Source organism: Myripristis murdjan, chromosome 21 (genome assembly GCF_902150065.1).
Source record: "Myripristis murdjan chromosome 21, fMyrMur1.1, whole genome shotgun sequence".
NCBI lineage: Eukaryota > Metazoa > Chordata > Actinopteri > Holocentriformes > Holocentridae > Myripristis > Myripristis murdjan.
Window position 1 is genome coordinate 22,647,385 of NC_044000.1, and position 18,326 is coordinate 22,665,710.

At 45.4% G+C, this 18,326-nt stretch overlaps 1 protein-coding gene across 22 annotated transcripts in view; it reads right to left on the reverse strand.

Moving 5' to 3' along the window:
• Positions 1-18,326, reverse strand: part of caska (calcium/calmodulin-dependent serine protein kinase a) — a 132,303-nt gene that overhangs the window by 9,312 nt on the left and 104,665 nt on the right. For 5 of the 22 annotated variants that reach the window (XM_030080635.1, XM_030080638.1, XM_030080634.1 and 2 more), the window contains 12 exons: positions 16,867-16,914; positions 14,661-14,741; positions 9,736-9,924; positions 9,115-9,193; positions 7,608-7,693; positions 6,185-6,253; positions 5,900-5,959; positions 4,492-4,560; positions 3,564-3,599; positions 1,911-1,952; positions 1,090-1,286; positions 209-324 (listed from right to left, as the gene is read on the reverse strand). In XM_030080635.1, the coding sequence (XP_029936495.1) occupies positions 209-324; positions 1,090-1,286; positions 1,911-1,952; positions 3,564-3,599; positions 4,492-4,560; positions 5,900-5,959; positions 6,185-6,253; positions 7,608-7,693; positions 9,115-9,193; positions 9,736-9,924; positions 14,661-14,741; positions 16,867-16,914 (1,072 nt within the window). The remainder of the gene's footprint in view (positions 1-208; positions 325-1,089; positions 1,287-1,910; positions 1,953-3,563; positions 3,600-4,491; positions 4,561-5,899; positions 5,960-6,184; positions 6,254-7,607; positions 7,694-9,114; positions 9,194-9,735; positions 9,925-14,660; positions 14,742-16,866; positions 16,915-18,326) is intronic. The other 17 variants (XM_030080642.1, XM_030080639.1, XM_030080655.1 and 14 more) reach the window with 9 other exon arrangements.

Genomic DNA, 18,326 nt, shown 5'->3' on the forward strand with positions numbered 1-18,326 from the left:
TCACGCCTGCAACCACGGGGAAATGTGTGTACACTGGGAGAGCGTGTGCATGCACGTAGGGGCGAGTGTGTGTGCTCACATGGACTGATGACCACTGAGGCGGCGTACTGTTTGCGTTTCCATGCATGCCGATAAGTGTGTGTGTGTGTGTGTTTGTGTGCATGTGTGTTTATGAGTGTGTGTTTATGAGTGTGTGTGTGTGATGTACCTGCATTGTGCTTGGCCAGATACTTGTCTTTGTACTGCTTCTTCTTCTTGCCAAACCAGGTACAGCTGGCCTGCTGTTCCTGCTTGGTCTTCTCCATAGCTATACACGCCACACGCCTGTGAATGCACACACACACACACACACACACACACACACACACAAAAATGCAAAGTAAAACACACAAATATTATTAGATTCAGTGGCTTCCAGTTACATGTAGAGTTCATCCAAAACACAAATCTCTTCATTCAGATAGTGTCTGTTATGTGGTGAGGTTTCCATTCTGCCGTAATTTCCCGTCTCCTGGCACCAAAATATAATAAGGGTGGATGGATTTTAGTGAACAGACCTCAAACTGTTAAAAATTTAGATGCGAAAAACAGCACCAGCTCTTTCCAAAAACAATGACACAGATACCTGGCCTCATTCACAGCCCTTGGGAACTATTTACTACGCCGAAGAACACAAGAGAACGGATCTATTCGTCCTCAAGTGTTATAAATTAGACGCAAATAGAAAAGACACAGTCTGCCTGTGTTCTTCAGGAGGAAATAGCCCCCATGAGACTCTTCACCCTCATGGACAGTGGATCATGCTGGGTAGCGTGTATCTGTGTGACTGTTTTCGCAAAGAACTGCTGCTGTTTAGTTTTTCAAATGTCCGCTTATGAGCTCCACAAAGGAATCCCAAGCCAAACTGAATTGTAGTGAAGGCAAAAAAGTCAAAACACACAGAAACTGGATGGACAGTTTTCACTAGAGATGAGTGGGAAAAATACACTTTTATTCCAGCTCACTGGCACCTCACTTCACACCATCCTGTCACTGTTCAGGACTCATATGTGAGCTACATGTGTCTCTTCCCCTGTGCTCTCCTCTCACCACTCCTGCAGCTCTGGCGAGGGGATGAGGCCCGCCGTGCCGTTCTTGGTGTTCTCCAGCTTGCCCTGCCACCAGTTGTGGTCGTCCTTGGAGATGATCTGGATGATGTCGCCCACCCGGAAGCGGATGCCGGCCTCCTTGCAGGGGATGAGGTCGTCTCTGGAGGGGTCGTACTCAAACTGAGCCCTCACGTAGATCTGCAGCGAGGGGGGCAGAAGGTGCAGTGGGGTCAGATGGGGTGAGCCGGGAGAGCAAAGGCAGGAGGGAGAGGTGTCAATCGAGAATAAAATACTGTGTGTGGGACCGCAAGAGAGGGGGAAAGGGGAACAGTAAAGAAACAGAAACAGAGAGCGGAGATGGCTGGCTGGTGCAATTTCCTGCGGTATATCATGACAGCTAAGACTGAGGTAACGAGCAAAGGCGTTTCAGGCAAGGGTGTGTGTGGTGTTTAGGGGAAGCGGAGGTGTTGCGGTTGCCAGGTTGGAGACCGATTTCTAAGACAGGACTATCTCCTGTGAGATATACCCAGACACTGCTGGGCCATTAATGAGGCTCTCAACACACTGGTAATTACGGCACAGGCATTGTTTACATGTCTACCCGCTCAAAACAACAACTATTATTATCCTGCACTAAACCAGATGTGATTTCTTCTTGTTTTTTTTTTCCCCACTTCTACTGTATGTGACAGAGATTTATTCTAATAAAATGTATTTGGAATGAAACAATAGTGCCCATTCACAGTAACACTAACCTGACAGATACTGGTATTATGTGTCGTTATTATTCTGGCTCTGGGTGGGCTGTCTCTTGTCTCTTACCTTGACAGACATTTTATCCTTGATTGGAGGTCTGGGTACGATCTAGGACGTGAAAGCAATCACACACATCATGCAGTAAAACGGCTATGAAATGTCTCACAGCAGAATGGTTACCAAGGTTGGTTTTGGGGATGCTGGTGGAGGGGGAGGTTTGGTGGTGAAATGGGAGATGTCGGCACAAGGTTCACGTCAAACTCCTCTTATGGAAAGACAAGGGATGATATTATCCGAGACACTTTTTAAACATATACTTTCCGGCATGATGATAAATTACTGCAATAACACAGTTCAGTGAGCTCAGACAGGCTGCCAAGAGAGGCTGTCTTGGAAAAGACAGTCTCTTGTAGGCCCTATCGCCCTCTACTGGTAGGATCTGGTACTCGTACAACCAACTTTTTCCTCTCTTGCAACTTGATTCTGCAAAATTAAGAGTGCTGTGCTCTGATTTTGGGTTGGTTGCTGTTGGATTATGCCAGAGACAATGGAAGAGGGCTATGTCTTTGGAATGAGCCGACACATGAAGACAAAACTAAAACCAACTACAAAGGTGACGGGATGAGACGACAGTTAGGGAACAGCAATAAATTGTCAACGTTAAATTTTAGGTGGCTTAATGTAGAGGTCGCCCATGACTGCTGATCCCAAAGCTGAAATACATGCTTAAATCTGAGAGGCGTGCCTTCAAATCTGACTCAGGATCAGTGGTTACGGGCGACCTCTAGGCCCTGCAGGGCTCAACAATGCCTGTGCCATTAGTGTCATACAAACAGGGAGGGAGTTAAGGTAACATACTTGTTGTTTTTATATACAACATGAAGCTGATGCTACAACAGTGGTCACTGGTTTTGTCGCTAGAGGGGGGGGTGTGGTTGCTGGGGAGTGCACATAAAGGAGGGTGGGGGCAGTCAAAGCTCACAAATTTGCCAGGAGTCTGTGTGAGAGAGGGGAGGTGTGTGTGACACAGGAGGTCTGGATCTGTGGCTTCCTCTACTAAGGGTGAAGATAGATGGCTGTGAGACAGAGCGATGGCAAATCAAACTGTATTTCCATGATTACCATTCGGAACAGTTCCCCGTTGGGGCTTGAAGGCGAGTGCTGCGGTCAGGCCTCTTTTCCTCCAAATCTATAAAAACTAATTTCCCCAAACACCGTCCAAACAAAACTTAATTTGAATCCAATTGAATTCTGTCTGCTCATTTCTGTCTCTCTCTGTGGCCTGCTATGAGCCGAGCAGCTGCAGCCCATTTTGGTGCATATTATCGCGCCTAATGCATTCTGGAGAGGGTCCAACATCTAATATTGTCTGTTTAAAAACGAGGTCAGGCCTTGGCCATTCACATCAAAAGTGACAGCCTCAACAGATTGGGGATCGGTTGGTGGCCACAGAAGAAAGAGAGCAAAAGAAAAACAACTACCTTGGAAATGAACCCAAATTTTAGTGATGGCCTGAACTCCACTAGGCGTTAGTGAATGGGCTGTGTCAAGCACAGGGAGGTGGGGGAGAGGAGGTGACAGAGAAGCTCACACACTTATACTTAAGTACATGCACACACACACACATACACACACACAGACAAAGTTGTGAATCATGGGGAGGGACGCAGGGGTTAGCACTACAGATGAAGGAGAGAGCGACTGAGCGCTGGTATTCACCTGTCGACCCTTGGGCTGGATGGTAGACGGCAGATCCTGTGGAGAGTAAACCGTTGACGACAGAGAGACATGGTTTAGAGACGGTGGCGACACAGCTACTAGACTATAACATTTAAAAAAAAAAGAATAGTGATATTTAGAACATGAGAGAACCCCAAACGACACAACATGCACAATCACTGCACTCTAGTCACTGCGCTTGCAAAAAAAAAAAGACAGAGAGAGGGAAGAGAAAGAAACAAAGAGAGGGAGAAAGAGAAAGAAAGAGAGAGTAATTCTCATCTGTTGAAGCAGATCTGGCTGTGGAGCAACCAAGCAAGCAGAGAGCAAGCAAAGCAGCTGCAGCATCAGCACGACCACGATGTCTGTCTGGAGCCTCGGCCAAGAGAGAAGGGAGCTGCGGAGAGGCTACAGGACTGGAGTGTGTGTGTGTGTGTGCGCAGCGGGAGCACAGAGAGTGCCCCGTGCGCTGCTGTAACCGCAGGAGGCCTAGGTGTGTTGTGTCAGCAACGAGGCACAGCACGCAGCAGGCGTTTATGAGGCACACCAATTTGTTAACTGAGATATCGGACACGGGGACCTTTGGCTCAAACAGATTGAGAATGACCAAGGGAGAAGGACACTGGATTGAGAAATGTTGGTACGACCCACCTACGGCTATTACTGCTACTGCTACCACAACTCAAAACTGAACAGAAATGAACACAATCCATAATAGACGGACATCTGGACGGATAAATTAGTTGACTTGACGGAGGGACACGGACATGTAGAGATACCGTGAGACATCGACGGAAACAAATGAGAGACACCGGAGGGGAGAGAGGAGACAAAAAACAACGCATGGCTGTGGGTCTGTCTGGGGAGGGAGATCCTATTCAGGGGCGTGGAGGTGGGGCGGGATCTATTTGGGGGCGGGGGTCCTTACCAAGATAGAACTGTTAATGCTGGAGTGGCCATTGGCAGGGGACTGCCTGGAGGTGGTGGGGGACTCTTTCTGAAATAAGACACACAGGTCAGCAACTCACAGACACCACGCACACCCTGCCACACTCGTGCACACACACAAGCACTCCTCCCGCACACGCATACACACGCCAGCTCCGGTGGTCAAGTGGGAGCACACAAACACAGGTTTGTGTACACATGTTCACACACATTGCACGCACACACTCACACCTACGCACACGCATTTCCAGGCACTGACTGCAGGCAATGGAGTGGGGAAATGTGCAGAACACAATAGAGACCCACCATAATGCTGAGTAATGAAATGCACCAACAAGACATGGGACACTACATCATAGTCAGCCCTCTAGCCTGCATGTCGGCACAACACCACAGGGGGGCGGTAGACTAACAGCAGAAACACATCTGAACAGCTTGGACCATGAGGTCATCGCTACCACAGCCTCTGACAGCATGAAGCCGGGACTAAATATCTCTGTGCTAAAACAGCACCGAGTCTGTGCAGGAGGACCAAAAGAACTGAAATTACAACACAAAGAATGAATGGAACGTTTCCTGTTTCAAAAAAATCAGGCTCTAATGAAATGTAAAGGTAAAGATTCAACTGTGAATGGCAAATTTTATTATCCAAATAGGGCTGAGCCAAAAAAAATCAATACTGCTGCGATATCATGATGTGAAACTAGATAGCGCTGGGATTTTTTTTGATGTTGTAATGCGATGATATGATATGATATGGTACAAGTGTTGTCTCTTATTGGTTGTAAAGGCTGCATTACAGTAAAGGCATACAATTTTCTGAACTTACTGGAGTGTTCCAGCTTTACTATTTGCCTCTACCTGCTTAGTCATCTTACACACATTACTAATGACCGTGTATCAAAAAGATTTTGTGTGTAAACTGGAATGCACCAAAGGTCATCCCTGCAACATCCATATTGAGGTGCTCAGCCCAGGTTATTGTGATTTTTGATTCAGATTTTTGATTTCTGCCCACGCTCAACTCCAAAGAAAAATGAAATGGCAACTGAAGTTTCTAGCGAGACTTCAAATTATTAAAACGTATAAATTATAAGTGGCGGTTGGCTCAAACTGCATGCACAATGTAAATGAGGAGGTGTGTCCTTGTTAGTTACTACGTTTTAATTTCAAGTATTTTGGTCCTCTGTATCGGTGTGTTTGAGGGACGGGCGGTCTGAGGGTTTGTGTATCACGTGAACATGTTCCTGTTTAATGTGTATCTGTGTACTGGCTGTATTATATGTGTGAGTGTGTGTGTGTGTGTGTTTGTGTGTGTTTATGCAGGCGAGGTGTTTGGTCTGCGGGCAGCAGCAGAGCAGGATAACACAGAGAGGTGCGGCTCATACCTGGACCGGAGGGGGGAAGGGGTTCCGGTATCTTGGTTGTGAAATTGGTGTGCTGAATATCTGACCCAGCCCCAGCAAAACACGCACACACACACACACACACACACACAGAGCACACCCCATACACACACACACACACACACACACACACATCACACTTGGTTACGCACACACACACGCTCAGTAACCAGGCGAGCGGTTAGTAACCAGATCAGGAGCTCAAACACAGTGCTAAAGAGATGAGGAGAGGAGGAGGAGGAGGAGGAGGAGGAAGGGGCGTGTTACCTCACACGAGGAGCCCTGCGTCCGGTAGCTTGGCACGATCTTAAAGGTGATGCTGCCTCGCATCTCTCTCTGCGGACACACACACACACACACACACACAAACAAACAAAAACACACAGGCAGACGTGGTGACCGCTGTGCCTTATCTTCAATACAGCACACGACGCGTCGCTGATTTAGCAACAGCACAAACCATCTGATCAACAGATAAGGATGGAACGATGAACCGCAATGCAGTTAAAAATCGATTTTTTTGGGGCCGCGATGTACGTCGAGGAAAACGGAAATGAATCGTGATGCTCCATTTTGTATTGTGTTTAATGGTGTTTAGAAGTCCACCATTCATTTTTTGTTACTGAAGATGGGATTTACATCTAGCTGCTGATTGTATTTGAATTTTAAAGTAGATTAGGCTGCAGTCTAATGTACAGTCTATTGTACAGATCCCATGTGCAGCTTTGTTTTTTCTAAGTGCAGTAGGCCTATTTCAAATATTTTTTGCAATACAGTGGTCCCTCGTTTATCGCGGGAGTTACGTAACCTGCAATAGGCGAAATCCACGAAGTAGTCAGCTTTATTTTTTACAATTATTATAGATGTTTTAAGGCTGTAAAACCCCTCACTACACACTTTATACACTTTTCTCAGACAGGCATTAACATTTTCTCACGTTTCTCTCTTGTTTAAACACTCAAAGTTCAAACCTTCGTAGAAAAATAAGTCCAGTATTATAGAATGAACGCATTCTGTACTGTACAGGAGACACGGCACGGAGGAGATTGATTGACAATGGTCTACAGTCCCTTAGCCAATCAGGACGCAGAACACAATGCGCTGTAAAAAAAAAAAAAAAAAACACGCAAAATTGCACTAAAAAAAATCCGTGAAACTGCGAGGCCGCGAAAGGTGAACCGCGTTATAGCGAGGGACAACTGTATTAAGTTGGAATATAATTCCAGCTGGCAGCTTAAAGAACGGTTTTATGTGCACTTGCACTTATAGTTTCTCTTAGGTACAGTTTACGATAAATGCAAGTTTTCTAGTGCAGTATTTTACAGTTTTCTTTTGTATTATGGCGGAATATAATTCCAACTGGCAGCTGCTGTGTTAACTGAGAACTGAGAACCTAATATAAAGTTCTGATGTACACCAAGTGGTCTTTCAAAAGATTTCATTTTGAATGAAAAAATATTTCTTGGCTATATAATTTGTCTTCAAGTTCATGTTAAGGAAATCATGATAAAATCGCATTACATCATGAATCGTCAACCCTCCATCGGGAATCGTATCGCATCGTGAGTTGAGCGAATCGTTACATCCCTATCAACAGATACACTAAACCATTTCACATCACATTGAGTCTTGACCACCAGCTTGCAAAACATTCCGACACACACACAAACACACACACACACACACACACCAGCATCTTCTGCAGCTGCTCAACAGTCTGGTTGGCCACGCTGATGCCGTTGATCTCCCTGATCTCGTCTCCTACGTGCAACGTTCCTGCGAGGGATGGAGAGGGAAGAAGAAACAGTGAGGGACAGGAGAGACATATGTGGAGTCATCAGACCTTTACTCTTCATTACAGTGTCAAAGCAGTGATTCATTAGCCTCGATCGCTCTTATCACATGGCTAACCATAGTCGAGAAAAAAAAAAAAAAAACAGCCCTTGTAATAGCGGCACTGTTCCAATTACCGCCTAATTAATCAAGTGGCCATTTATTACGCTGCATTCAAACTGTAGCAGTAAACCAACTGCTACCTTCTACCGCAGCAGTAAAAACAAACCAGATGTTTGAAAAGGCTGGCAAAATGCAAATGAATGCATGTGTATACACCTGTCCACCTCCTAGCGTTCCTATTTCTATTACAGTTTCTACAAACTACAACTGAGAAGACAGTTTGAAATTACAGAAAATGAACAGTCAGAATTTGGCTTGGTCAATATCATGATGCTGTCTCGTTGAAAAACAAGTTTGAAACAACTGGCTATGGTCCCGTGACACTGAAAAATATAGCATTTGGCCCCAAATAGGGATGGGACGGTCACAAGAAGTTGATCATGGTGAATTTCCATTATCGGGATAACTGTAAAGTGGGATAATGGTGAGTATTCCCACCTGAGTGACCTGAAAAAGCTGTCTAGCCCACTGACGTAGTCTGATGTTAATGTAGTGTTGGTGGAAGTCTGAATCTGTCCTTGTTTGTTTAAGAAGGATGTTCACCAAAAAAAGATGTGTGTTCTATCTGTGATGCAATACAAATATTTATTTCTTAACAAAAAGTAAGGTATGTTTTAGTGCCACTTTAAGAACTTTAAGCATATTTTAATGATTATCAGGATACTATGGTGAATGCCACTAACTTTGGCCGGGATATTCGTGATATGAAATATCAGCCAACGCCTACTTCCACTACTGTTCAACAGATGAGTTTTTGTTGTATCAGTGCACACTAGAAGTTGAACCTCTGGTTTATCAAAATCACCACTGAGAGGTTTGTTTGCCGCTGTGGTTGACTGACATTCTGAAATGCCGACTGGTATGTTAGCTATTTATTAATCTGCAGAGTAAATGCAGCATCACAGCGAAGCGCTGCCATATGTCCACGCCAGCTGTCATATTTGACAACAAGTCACTGTTTTTCCCACAAACCACTTAATGAAATCACAAGCCACCTTCTTCCGTGGAGCCATGCAGTGGCAAATTTTATGATGCTGAGTGGTTAACAAGGGCATGGCTCGTTGCCCACCTGGATGAACGGTGTGTAGGAGTGTGCGAGCAAAGGACTGTGTGGGCCCCACATTGCTGAGATCGCTGCCTGTACAGCCAGCTTGTGTGAAGCGGCCTTGAGCGGGGCATTTATAAAGCATCCATTATCAAGGTGTAGGCATAAATGTCAGCTGTGAAAGGCAGAAGCGTACCTTGTCTGTGGATCATTCCCCCGTGCATTATCCTTGCCACGATGCAGTGGTTTAAGTCGTTCATCTTCAGTGTGATACCCTGCGTGCATGAACACACACACACACACACACACACACACACACACAAGTTGAGAAAATTGCATCCATTTACTATAATGCAGCCTTTAAAACCAAGACAACAAGACAAGACAACACTTACACCATAACATGATATTACAATATCCAAAATCCCACGATATCTACTCTCATATCAGAATATCAATTTTAGAAGAGTGCAGCTCTCTGCAAGGCGTATCTCCCCAGATGAGAAGTTACCTCTCACTTGTGGTAAAAACAGGTTTTTCAAAGGTTTTGAATCATCACAACGATGAGAGGTCCTTGATCATCCAGTCAATACTGCACAAAAAACATTAGGCTGATAGGCCCGGTAGTATGTGAGATAAGCTGCAGACACACACACACCAACACACGCCCACACCCACACACAACTAAACGCAACATCACCTCCATATATCATCAAATAATAACATCCATGTATCATCCAGCCCTACATGTGTGTGATTAAATGTGTGTGTGTGTGTGTGTGTGTGTGTGTGTGTGTGTGTGTGTGTGTGTGCATACCATGGGCTCATCTGTGTTCTTCTGGAACTGGACCAGACGGACTCTGGTGACGTTCTCCAGGTCCATGTCTCCGTTGGTGCTCTCTGGGGAGTCTCCGTTCAGGTAGGGCGAGGTGGGCGGAGGGGTCACCCTCAGGGCCTCGTCGCTGTAAACCTCGTGGGCCACCACGTCGTGGGTCTGCAACAAGGCCTGGGAGCCCACACACACGAGCACACACAAGGACACACATGCGCGCAAATATTAAACAACACTTCACACGGAAACAAAAGCTACAGGACGTGCAGGGTCAAAAATGATGTAACTCTCAAACTAAAGAGTGTGTTGGCTCCAGTTGAGGGCTGCGTGTGAGATTGTGCTGCCCCTGAAATTTGAAATGATGTGAAGGGCACTACACAAAAGGCACTAAGATTAGACTATACAATCTAAAGTGAGGTCGGTTCTGCTTTATGGGGCAGAAACCTGGTAGAATACAAAGTCTCTGAAATACAGAAAATCCACAAGCTTCAACAACCAATCTGTTCAATGGAGATCAGTCCAGTGCTCTGAGAATGGGGCAACCTTGAATCAGCAAACTCCAGCGAAACCGAAGGGAAAAACTAGAGCACATGAATCACAAGGCAAATAATTTACTGCATATCAACGTACCAAGAACAACCAGTATTGGTGGTTCTAATTGTTCTCTGGTGACTCTGATGAAGAAGCACGTGGCGCCAAAGCTTTACTCTGTCTTTCAGTGAAGTTTCTTCGAGTTTGCTTTACAGAATACAGAGTCTACCATCAATAAAGTCCAGAACTTCAATCGCCAAAGTCACCTGGCCAAACACTACCAGCTATCAGCAGAGGAAGACAGCAGGAAAAGAGGATGGAGATGGATAGGACAGACATTTTGGAAACTTGACCACCAGCATCACCAGAAAGGCCCCAATATGGACTCCTGTGAACACCTGGAGACGTGATGTCGAAGCTGATTTTGAAAGGACAGGATATACCTGGCAGCAGTTGTAGAAAATGGCCCCTGACAGAGGCTTTTGCTGGTGGCCGGAGCCCCACAAGGGGTGAAAGGCATAAATTAGGAAGTTTGTAATGCACCTAGAATTTACTATTCTTCCTCTTGTATGGGGATTCAGGGCTGAGTTTCTTACAGCGCCACTTAAGTACTAGAGTTTGCAGGTATGTGGTCAGTATGCACACTTTTCAGAAAACATGAACCAGGCATCCATGTTAGACTCTCTAGTCACACTGCTGAGGAGCAGGGGGATTCCATAACGTCCTTGTCTGAATCTCTACTCTGTTGTTCTTCAAGGCAACACACCTTTCCCAAGAGCCGCCTTTTGTGTGTAACCCTCCTGACTGTGTGAGTTAAAGCGGCGTTTCCTCTGTCGCTGCGGCGCCTGCCGGTGCCTTGCACCCGCGGAGCGCTCGACTCGACTGCTCTGACAGCTGCAGAAGCCTGAGTGGCACTTTAACAAACCAGTCTGAACTTCAGAAGACAGCAATCAAACCACAACAAAGGGGAAACCTGTCACTGACTTTCCTCAGTGCCACACACACACACACACACACACACACGCACACACACAGGCACGCTCAGCCAAGGAAGGAGAGCAGATCAGAGAGGCAGAGACATGAAGGCAATGGCAGCGTCTCTAACCCCCATGTCAAAGTACATCATGCACAGAGGAAAACTTCTAATTCCAAAACATAGAGGAAGTACGGTCTGTGTGTGTGTGTGTGTGTGTGTGTTTGTGTGAGAGAGAGAGTGTGGGTGTGTGCTTGTGCCATAATGAGGACAGGGTTAAGGGGTTAACTAATCCTTCCATGCTGTGTGGATGTGTTTGAGTGAGTGTAGGAGAGCAACACGGCAAAGCAGAGCGAGAAAAGTGAGAGAAAGTGAGTGCAACAGATCGACAGAGATCGACAGAGAGGAGAGGAGAGAGACGTTAAGATCAGCTTGGCAGCCCGCAGTCAAATCCTCTCAAGAAAACAACTTTTCTGAACAACCTCCTCAGCTGTGAAGTGATCATTTCAGAAATATCCAGACAATGACTACAATTCCTGGGCGGTGCCTGCGCTCTAAAAAGTGCTCAAATGCAAGACAAGGAGAGAAAACCTAGCAGACCTTGTCTAAATATAGCAGGAGAGGGAAGAAGGACATTCCAAAGCAGCTGTACAGTTTCCAAAGTACAGGCGTTTCACTGTACAGTGGTTTTATGGACACAAAATGTCCAGGCCATACAGGCCATACTGTCCTGCATGAGCGACATGGGATTTTGAAAAGCAATTCCTCTCAGGGGTGGAGCACCAATGCAGCACACGTGCAAAAAGCATGTAAGAAGCTGGTCTGTACATCTGCAACAGCATCTGAAGGTTAACATGTATTGCATTATGTGAGGAGCTTGATTACATTAATTCCCTTTAAAACCTAAGCCTTTCCACGACATGAACCTAAACCCTTGCCTAAATTTAATCCTACAATTAAAATCACAATGAAATGAAAAATCACTATTTCAATTTCTTTGTTGATTTCCCATGCAAAAATATTCACCTACTTAACAAACACCTATACTTTTTTAACTTTTTTTGTATTTTTTATATATATTATACATATAATTCTACATTATTTAATGTATTTGTATCAAATTTGCATCAAAACAGTACATCTTCAGTTATGACATCATGCTGAACCAGCAGGTGAGCTAAAATCTCAACTAACAAAAACATATTTTTGAACAATTAAGCCCTCCCTTGAAATAAAACTGCTTTTCCCTCCCTGTCTGGTTACTCCTTGGCTTAGGCTTACACTTCAAAACACTCAGATATGCTGTTCCATGTTAAGTCCTGTCCCAGGCACCTGTTTCAACAGGAAGTAAGGAAGGAAGAGGCTCCAAAAATGCCGTTTCATTGCAACTTTTACCCGTAAATTCGAGCTCTAACCCTGAACTTGCCCCTTTGAAGAAGTGAGAACTGGCAAATTGTCCACAACGTCGTGGGACTGTTCTTCTCCTTTCTACCCCAGTGAAGACATCTGGCTTTTACAGGCATAGAAATACAAGAACCCACACATAAAAAAACAAAATCCTCACCAGGGTCGGTGGAATAGTCGGCTGCTGCTGTCTGCACTGAGCTCTCACTAGAGACAAGCGACAGAGCTAACGGAGGAGCAGACATACTTTCCTTTCCTTGTGTTTGTGTTGGAATGTAGTACATGACCGTGCCCCCCCTTGCCCTCCCTCTCCCTCTCTCTCTCCCTCTGTCATATTCCCCCGATCCAGGAGTACGAAGGAGCAGGGCCTCTGACCCGTCACAGCACACCACATCAGACACGTCTTAGTGGCCTCCATCCACACCTCCCCTCATCCCTCACTTCACAATCTGCACCCGCTCCATCTCTTCCTCTTCTCCCCCCTCTCGATCCACTAATCTTTTTCCTAATCTTTTCTCTCCATTTTGATACAATCTCCTCCCCATTTTCTCTTTCATTTTTTTTTTTTTCTCATCTCCCCTCCCCCCCTGCGCCTTGCTCCCTCCCTCGCTGCTGGTCTGTCTGTCTGGTTGTGAGCAGGCCATTGATCAGAGGCGGGGATCAGACGCATTGACGTGATAGGATTAGTAGGGGAGCTGTTGACTCTGCACTCAGCATTGGGATGACTGTTTTCCCCTGACTGGATTAACCCTTGCTGCTCACACACACACACTCACACACACACACACAGTTTTCAACTCCCTGCACCCCCCAGTGACGAATACACACCAGCAAAATGACGGCTGCATACAGTTTAGTGTGTTCACCTTTTGAATAAAGACTTGAAAATGATATGGAAATGCATATGCAAACAAAAAGCTTGGCAACTATTTTTTCACCTGTTGCTTTTCACACCACCTATAAAGTAAGGTTAGCTGATGGGGGCAATGATATCTGCTGTTTTTTTTTTTTTTTTTTTTTAATACCAGACATTAGCATATCCACGTCCTCCTTTTCCAATATTAAAGAGGTTATTTTCTTGATGTTTTTGGAGATTTTTAATAATTTTTTTGACAGGATCGCTCATCTTTTTTTTCTGGGTTTGGAATGCTTTGTTTGTTCATTTTGTTCATTCAAACATTTCATTTTACTCTACTAATAGTTTTATTTTTTTCAGTCACTGCATATTGAAAGACGCTGAGCACTGACAAAATATTGGCATAAATATTGGCAGCTTCAGTTAAAAAAATATATATCGGAAACACTATCAGTCTAAAAAAAAACCTGGTTCAACTGAAATCTATGATGCTGCTGCTGGGGCATGCATGCACACATGCCGGTGCACACACAAACACAAACACAAACACAAACACAAACACAAACACAAACACAAACACAAACACAAACAACACCAACAGAGCAAAAACCTTTGCATTGTTCTTCCGCTCTCTCGTTTCTCTCAGTCAGTGCAAAGCTCTGGAGAGGAGAGTGTGTTTTTTCCACAAGGGGAGCATTGTTTTGTTTGTTAGGAGACTTCTACTGTGTCGCCTGCAGCCGGGGTGTGTGTGCTTGTGTTTATGTGTATGTGTGTGTGTGTGTGTGTGTAGAAAATAAACTTGAAAAAGCCTGCTTCTGACTCATGCAGTTGTCTCTCTCACTCTCTCTCTCGCTCTCTTTGCTCCTATCTCCTCTCCTCTCTTCCTTTGCCCCTGTTCTGGAAGAGGGGGAAGTTACAGTGTGACAAGAGTTGCAAGACACAGACGCGCGTTTCCTGCTGAACGACTCGAGAGGCCAGCGGTGTCTGTCAGACGGAGATGCTCGGATCCTGCTGGGACCAAGAATGTCGAAGTCAGCAGCTCTGAATGTTGGTTAAAGGCCTCCTGCACCCATCTGAGAGGTATGACGAAGATGAGGGCCTTGAGCTGAGTGTGTGTGTGTGTGTGTGTGTGTCTCTTGGACTCACCATGAAGTGCGGCTGGGTCAGTATCCTTCTGAGTTCCTTAGCGTCGTGGTTCTCGGGGTAGCAGGAGATCTCTTCCAGTACCTGAGGAAGCGGAGAGAGGAGAGACATCATCAGACTCTAGCTGGAACCACAGCAGTCATTCTTGATGCTTGAACACACACACACATACACACACACACACAAATGCGTGCACACAGACACACACACACACACACACACACACACAATCACCCCTACCTGCAACAGAGACAACCGAGAATGGAGAAACATCCGGCACACACTGATCCACGACCTCACAGTCCCTCCGAAACTGTCCCTGACCCCGCCTCCCACGTCACCGCAGCCAATCAGAGGCGGATTTATTTTACTAACTCACTCAAATCGTCAAGGAATCTGGTCAAGGCTTTGCCCCTCCTCCTGCACTTTTGACGTGACCCGGTTTGATGTCAGCTCCAGTTATGTTGCGCCTGGCTGCTGAATGTGGCATTGTAGAGGTGAGGTCTCTCAGGGGGCGGGTATGTATAGTGTGTGTGTGTGTGTGTGTGGGTGTGTGTGTGCAGGAATGAACATGGCATTGAGGAGTTATTAAGCACTTCCAACTCTTATTATTGGTAGTGTGTGTAGGTGTGTATGTGTCTGAGTGCATGCATACAGCCAGAGTTGACAAACAGATCAACAACCACACGCTTTATCGACTGAGCTACATCCTCTGGAAGGCACACGCAACTTTTGACTGAACCCAAAGGCAAATCTACTCATGCAAATTCAACAAAGCCTGCATTATTGTCTTTTTTTTTTTTTTTTTTAAGTCACACTGAGATCCACAATGTTTGAACACACAGGTACAGAGGCTACACAGTGTCATGTTTCACCGTGATAATGTTTCGCTCTCCCTTCACAGCCCTTTGACAAAGACCAAAGTGCCAAAACACATTAGGTGTTTGTGAAAAACTTTATTACGGTAGTACGGCCAGCCAATCAGAATAAAGGCTGATAAAGGGACAATTCACTAAAAATACACTGAGCATTCTATCCATACAGATAATTTCTGTTTGATTTGGCGAGGCTTCCAGTGTGCAGGAGTGGCTCGAGCTCGACAAATGAACTATCCAACTCCGCTGTATCGGAGTGCCAGGAGACAGGGAGGATCGCAGCCGTCTGGAAACCTCACCAAATCACACATATCTGAATGGATTGATTGCTCTTGGGCAGTAAGTGGGAAGTATCTTTTACATGTATACACTACTCACAAAAAGTTAGGGATATTCGGCTTTCGGGTGAAATTTCAGGATGAACCTAAAATGCATTATAACCTTTACAGGTGAACTTAATGTGACCTTCTGTAAACTTTTGAATGCACATGTCCAACTGTTCAATGTTTCAGTACTTTTTGCACAAGTTGCTGTTCTCTAACAAGGAGTTTAACGGCAAAATTCACATCAGGTGTTTGATGCTCCAGCTCATCGAGGTCGTATCATTAGTGAACGGCTGCTGGAGACTGGGGTACCTCAGATGGAGTGGCCTGCACTTTCTCAGACCTGAATCCCATAGAAAACCTATGGGATCAGCTGAGTCGCCATGTGGAGGCTGGAGCTCTGTACCCCAGAACCTCAATGTCCTGAGGGCCGCCCTTCAAGAAGAGTGGGATGCCATGCCTCAGCAGACAATAAGTCGACTTGTGAACAGCATGAGACGTCGTTGTCAAGCTGTAATTGATGCTCAAGGGCACATGACAAGTTATTGACACTGACATTTTTTGTTGTGGTATATCCACCACTGTTGTTGGCTTTTGTTTCAAGAAATTGTTTGAGATGAGGAAATCACCAGTGTATGCTTCTACTTAAATGCCCTACTTTCATGATATAATATCACTGTAGCGTGAACTTTTTACATTTTCCATAAATTTCACCCGAAAGCCAAATATCCCTAACTTTTTGTGAGTAGTGTATATGCATATATTTTGGGTGAACTGTTCCTTAAACTTATTTTTTTGCAGTGCTTTAGATATCCCTGTTTTTCCTATTTTATTCACACCATGACTAAAAAGCTGTGAAGTATTCCAGCTCCTCTCTCTCTGTTGTCAGTGTTCACATCCCCATGTCACCCAAACCAGCTCAAACGCTTGAATCAAAGCCAAGCCGACCAGTTTTGTCCTGTTCGTCTGTGTAGTGATGTGGCAGTGGTGTGAAGAGGTCTCGGGGCTTACACATTCCAGATGTTTCAAAGCGCCACTTGCTCCGTCTTGGGAGGAACTCTTTGTGAAGGAAGACACAGGAAGAAGAGTTACACAGGTTGCTGACTGTCCTCATAAGTTCAGGGGTCAAGAGTGAACAGCCAATGATGACAGAGGTCAGGGGAGAGTAAAAGTACGCCCCCTGCCTTTAAACACTGCCAGCCAAGTTGAAATAAGCCGTGAAGTGGGAAGTTGTGGGATTAGTATCTGGAGCTGACGTGCGTAACTTTGTTCTCAAAAAGAATTAGGTCATCAGCTAAAACGTAAACCATCTGGAGGTCGTATAAGGTGTGTTAGTGCTATGTTAGGACATGGCTCATGATTCTTGTAGTGTGAAGTACATTCGCCCTGCTGTGCTGGGTCAGACACCAAAAAGTCCAGTGGAAGCTGCAGTCTGATTGGCTCAAAGCGTTTCAGTGTCAGCCAAAGTGAATCTGGGGAGACAGAGGCGAAGCAGAAGAGGAAGAGAAAGAGGAAGAAAGAGTCCCTACATGCCTGACCGGTATTAGATGGAGAGTTTGTGTGTGGTGAAACTTTATTGAGGCAGTCCTGCAGAGAAGATGAAGAAGAGCGACTGTGATTCTTAAGTGCCAGTAAAGCGGAGTTGTCGGGAGAAAATGAATCAAAATTAATATAAACCACAGGAGGCTACAAAATCTGTGACTGCGAGAGTAAAATGCTGTTTCACTCCCTGACGCCCAACGCAGACACCATCACATCTGGTGCGGCTCCATCCAGATCTCTTGATCCACCTAGACTGACTTAAGTAGGAAAATGTGAGCCAGACTTGGTTCTATAAGCAGACGTTGACTCCTCGGACACATTGTACTAGAGCTGTGTTAATTAGCCAGGTCTCTTTGACATGAACCAAAGCCACATAAAACAGAGCCTGGCTCCTCTCAATGGCTTTCCCAGCGCTAACACAGCTGGGATTTAAGACGCCAGCCTTCACCCTTTCCCTCCCTATTCAGACTTTTTAATTGCTCCCTCAACAAAGCGCACAACACAAACACGTTACACTGACAATTCTCATTCCACACACCCACAAGCACACACATCCACAGTATTTTCTTGCACACACATTCTCTCACACTCCTAGTCAAGCACCAGCTCAACATCCCACTGACGTGTTTGAGTGCACTGTGAGCTGAACACATAAGCCCAAGCTAATGGTGCGTATGTGAATTTGTGTTGGCTAAGGTCAAAACCTGGAGATCACAAGGGAGGCCTCTTTCAGAGGAAACAAACCACACCACACTAAAAGCCCACAAATGCAGTACTGGTGTGTGTGTGTACGTGTGTGTGTGTTTATGTATGCATGTGTGTCTGATACATCCAACAGCATCTCTAATGAGGAAGGTCAAACAAATAAGCCGGAGATCCTTATTCATACAGCTTTCTGTAAGTGGGGTAATGGGCTGTGGTGCAACTGC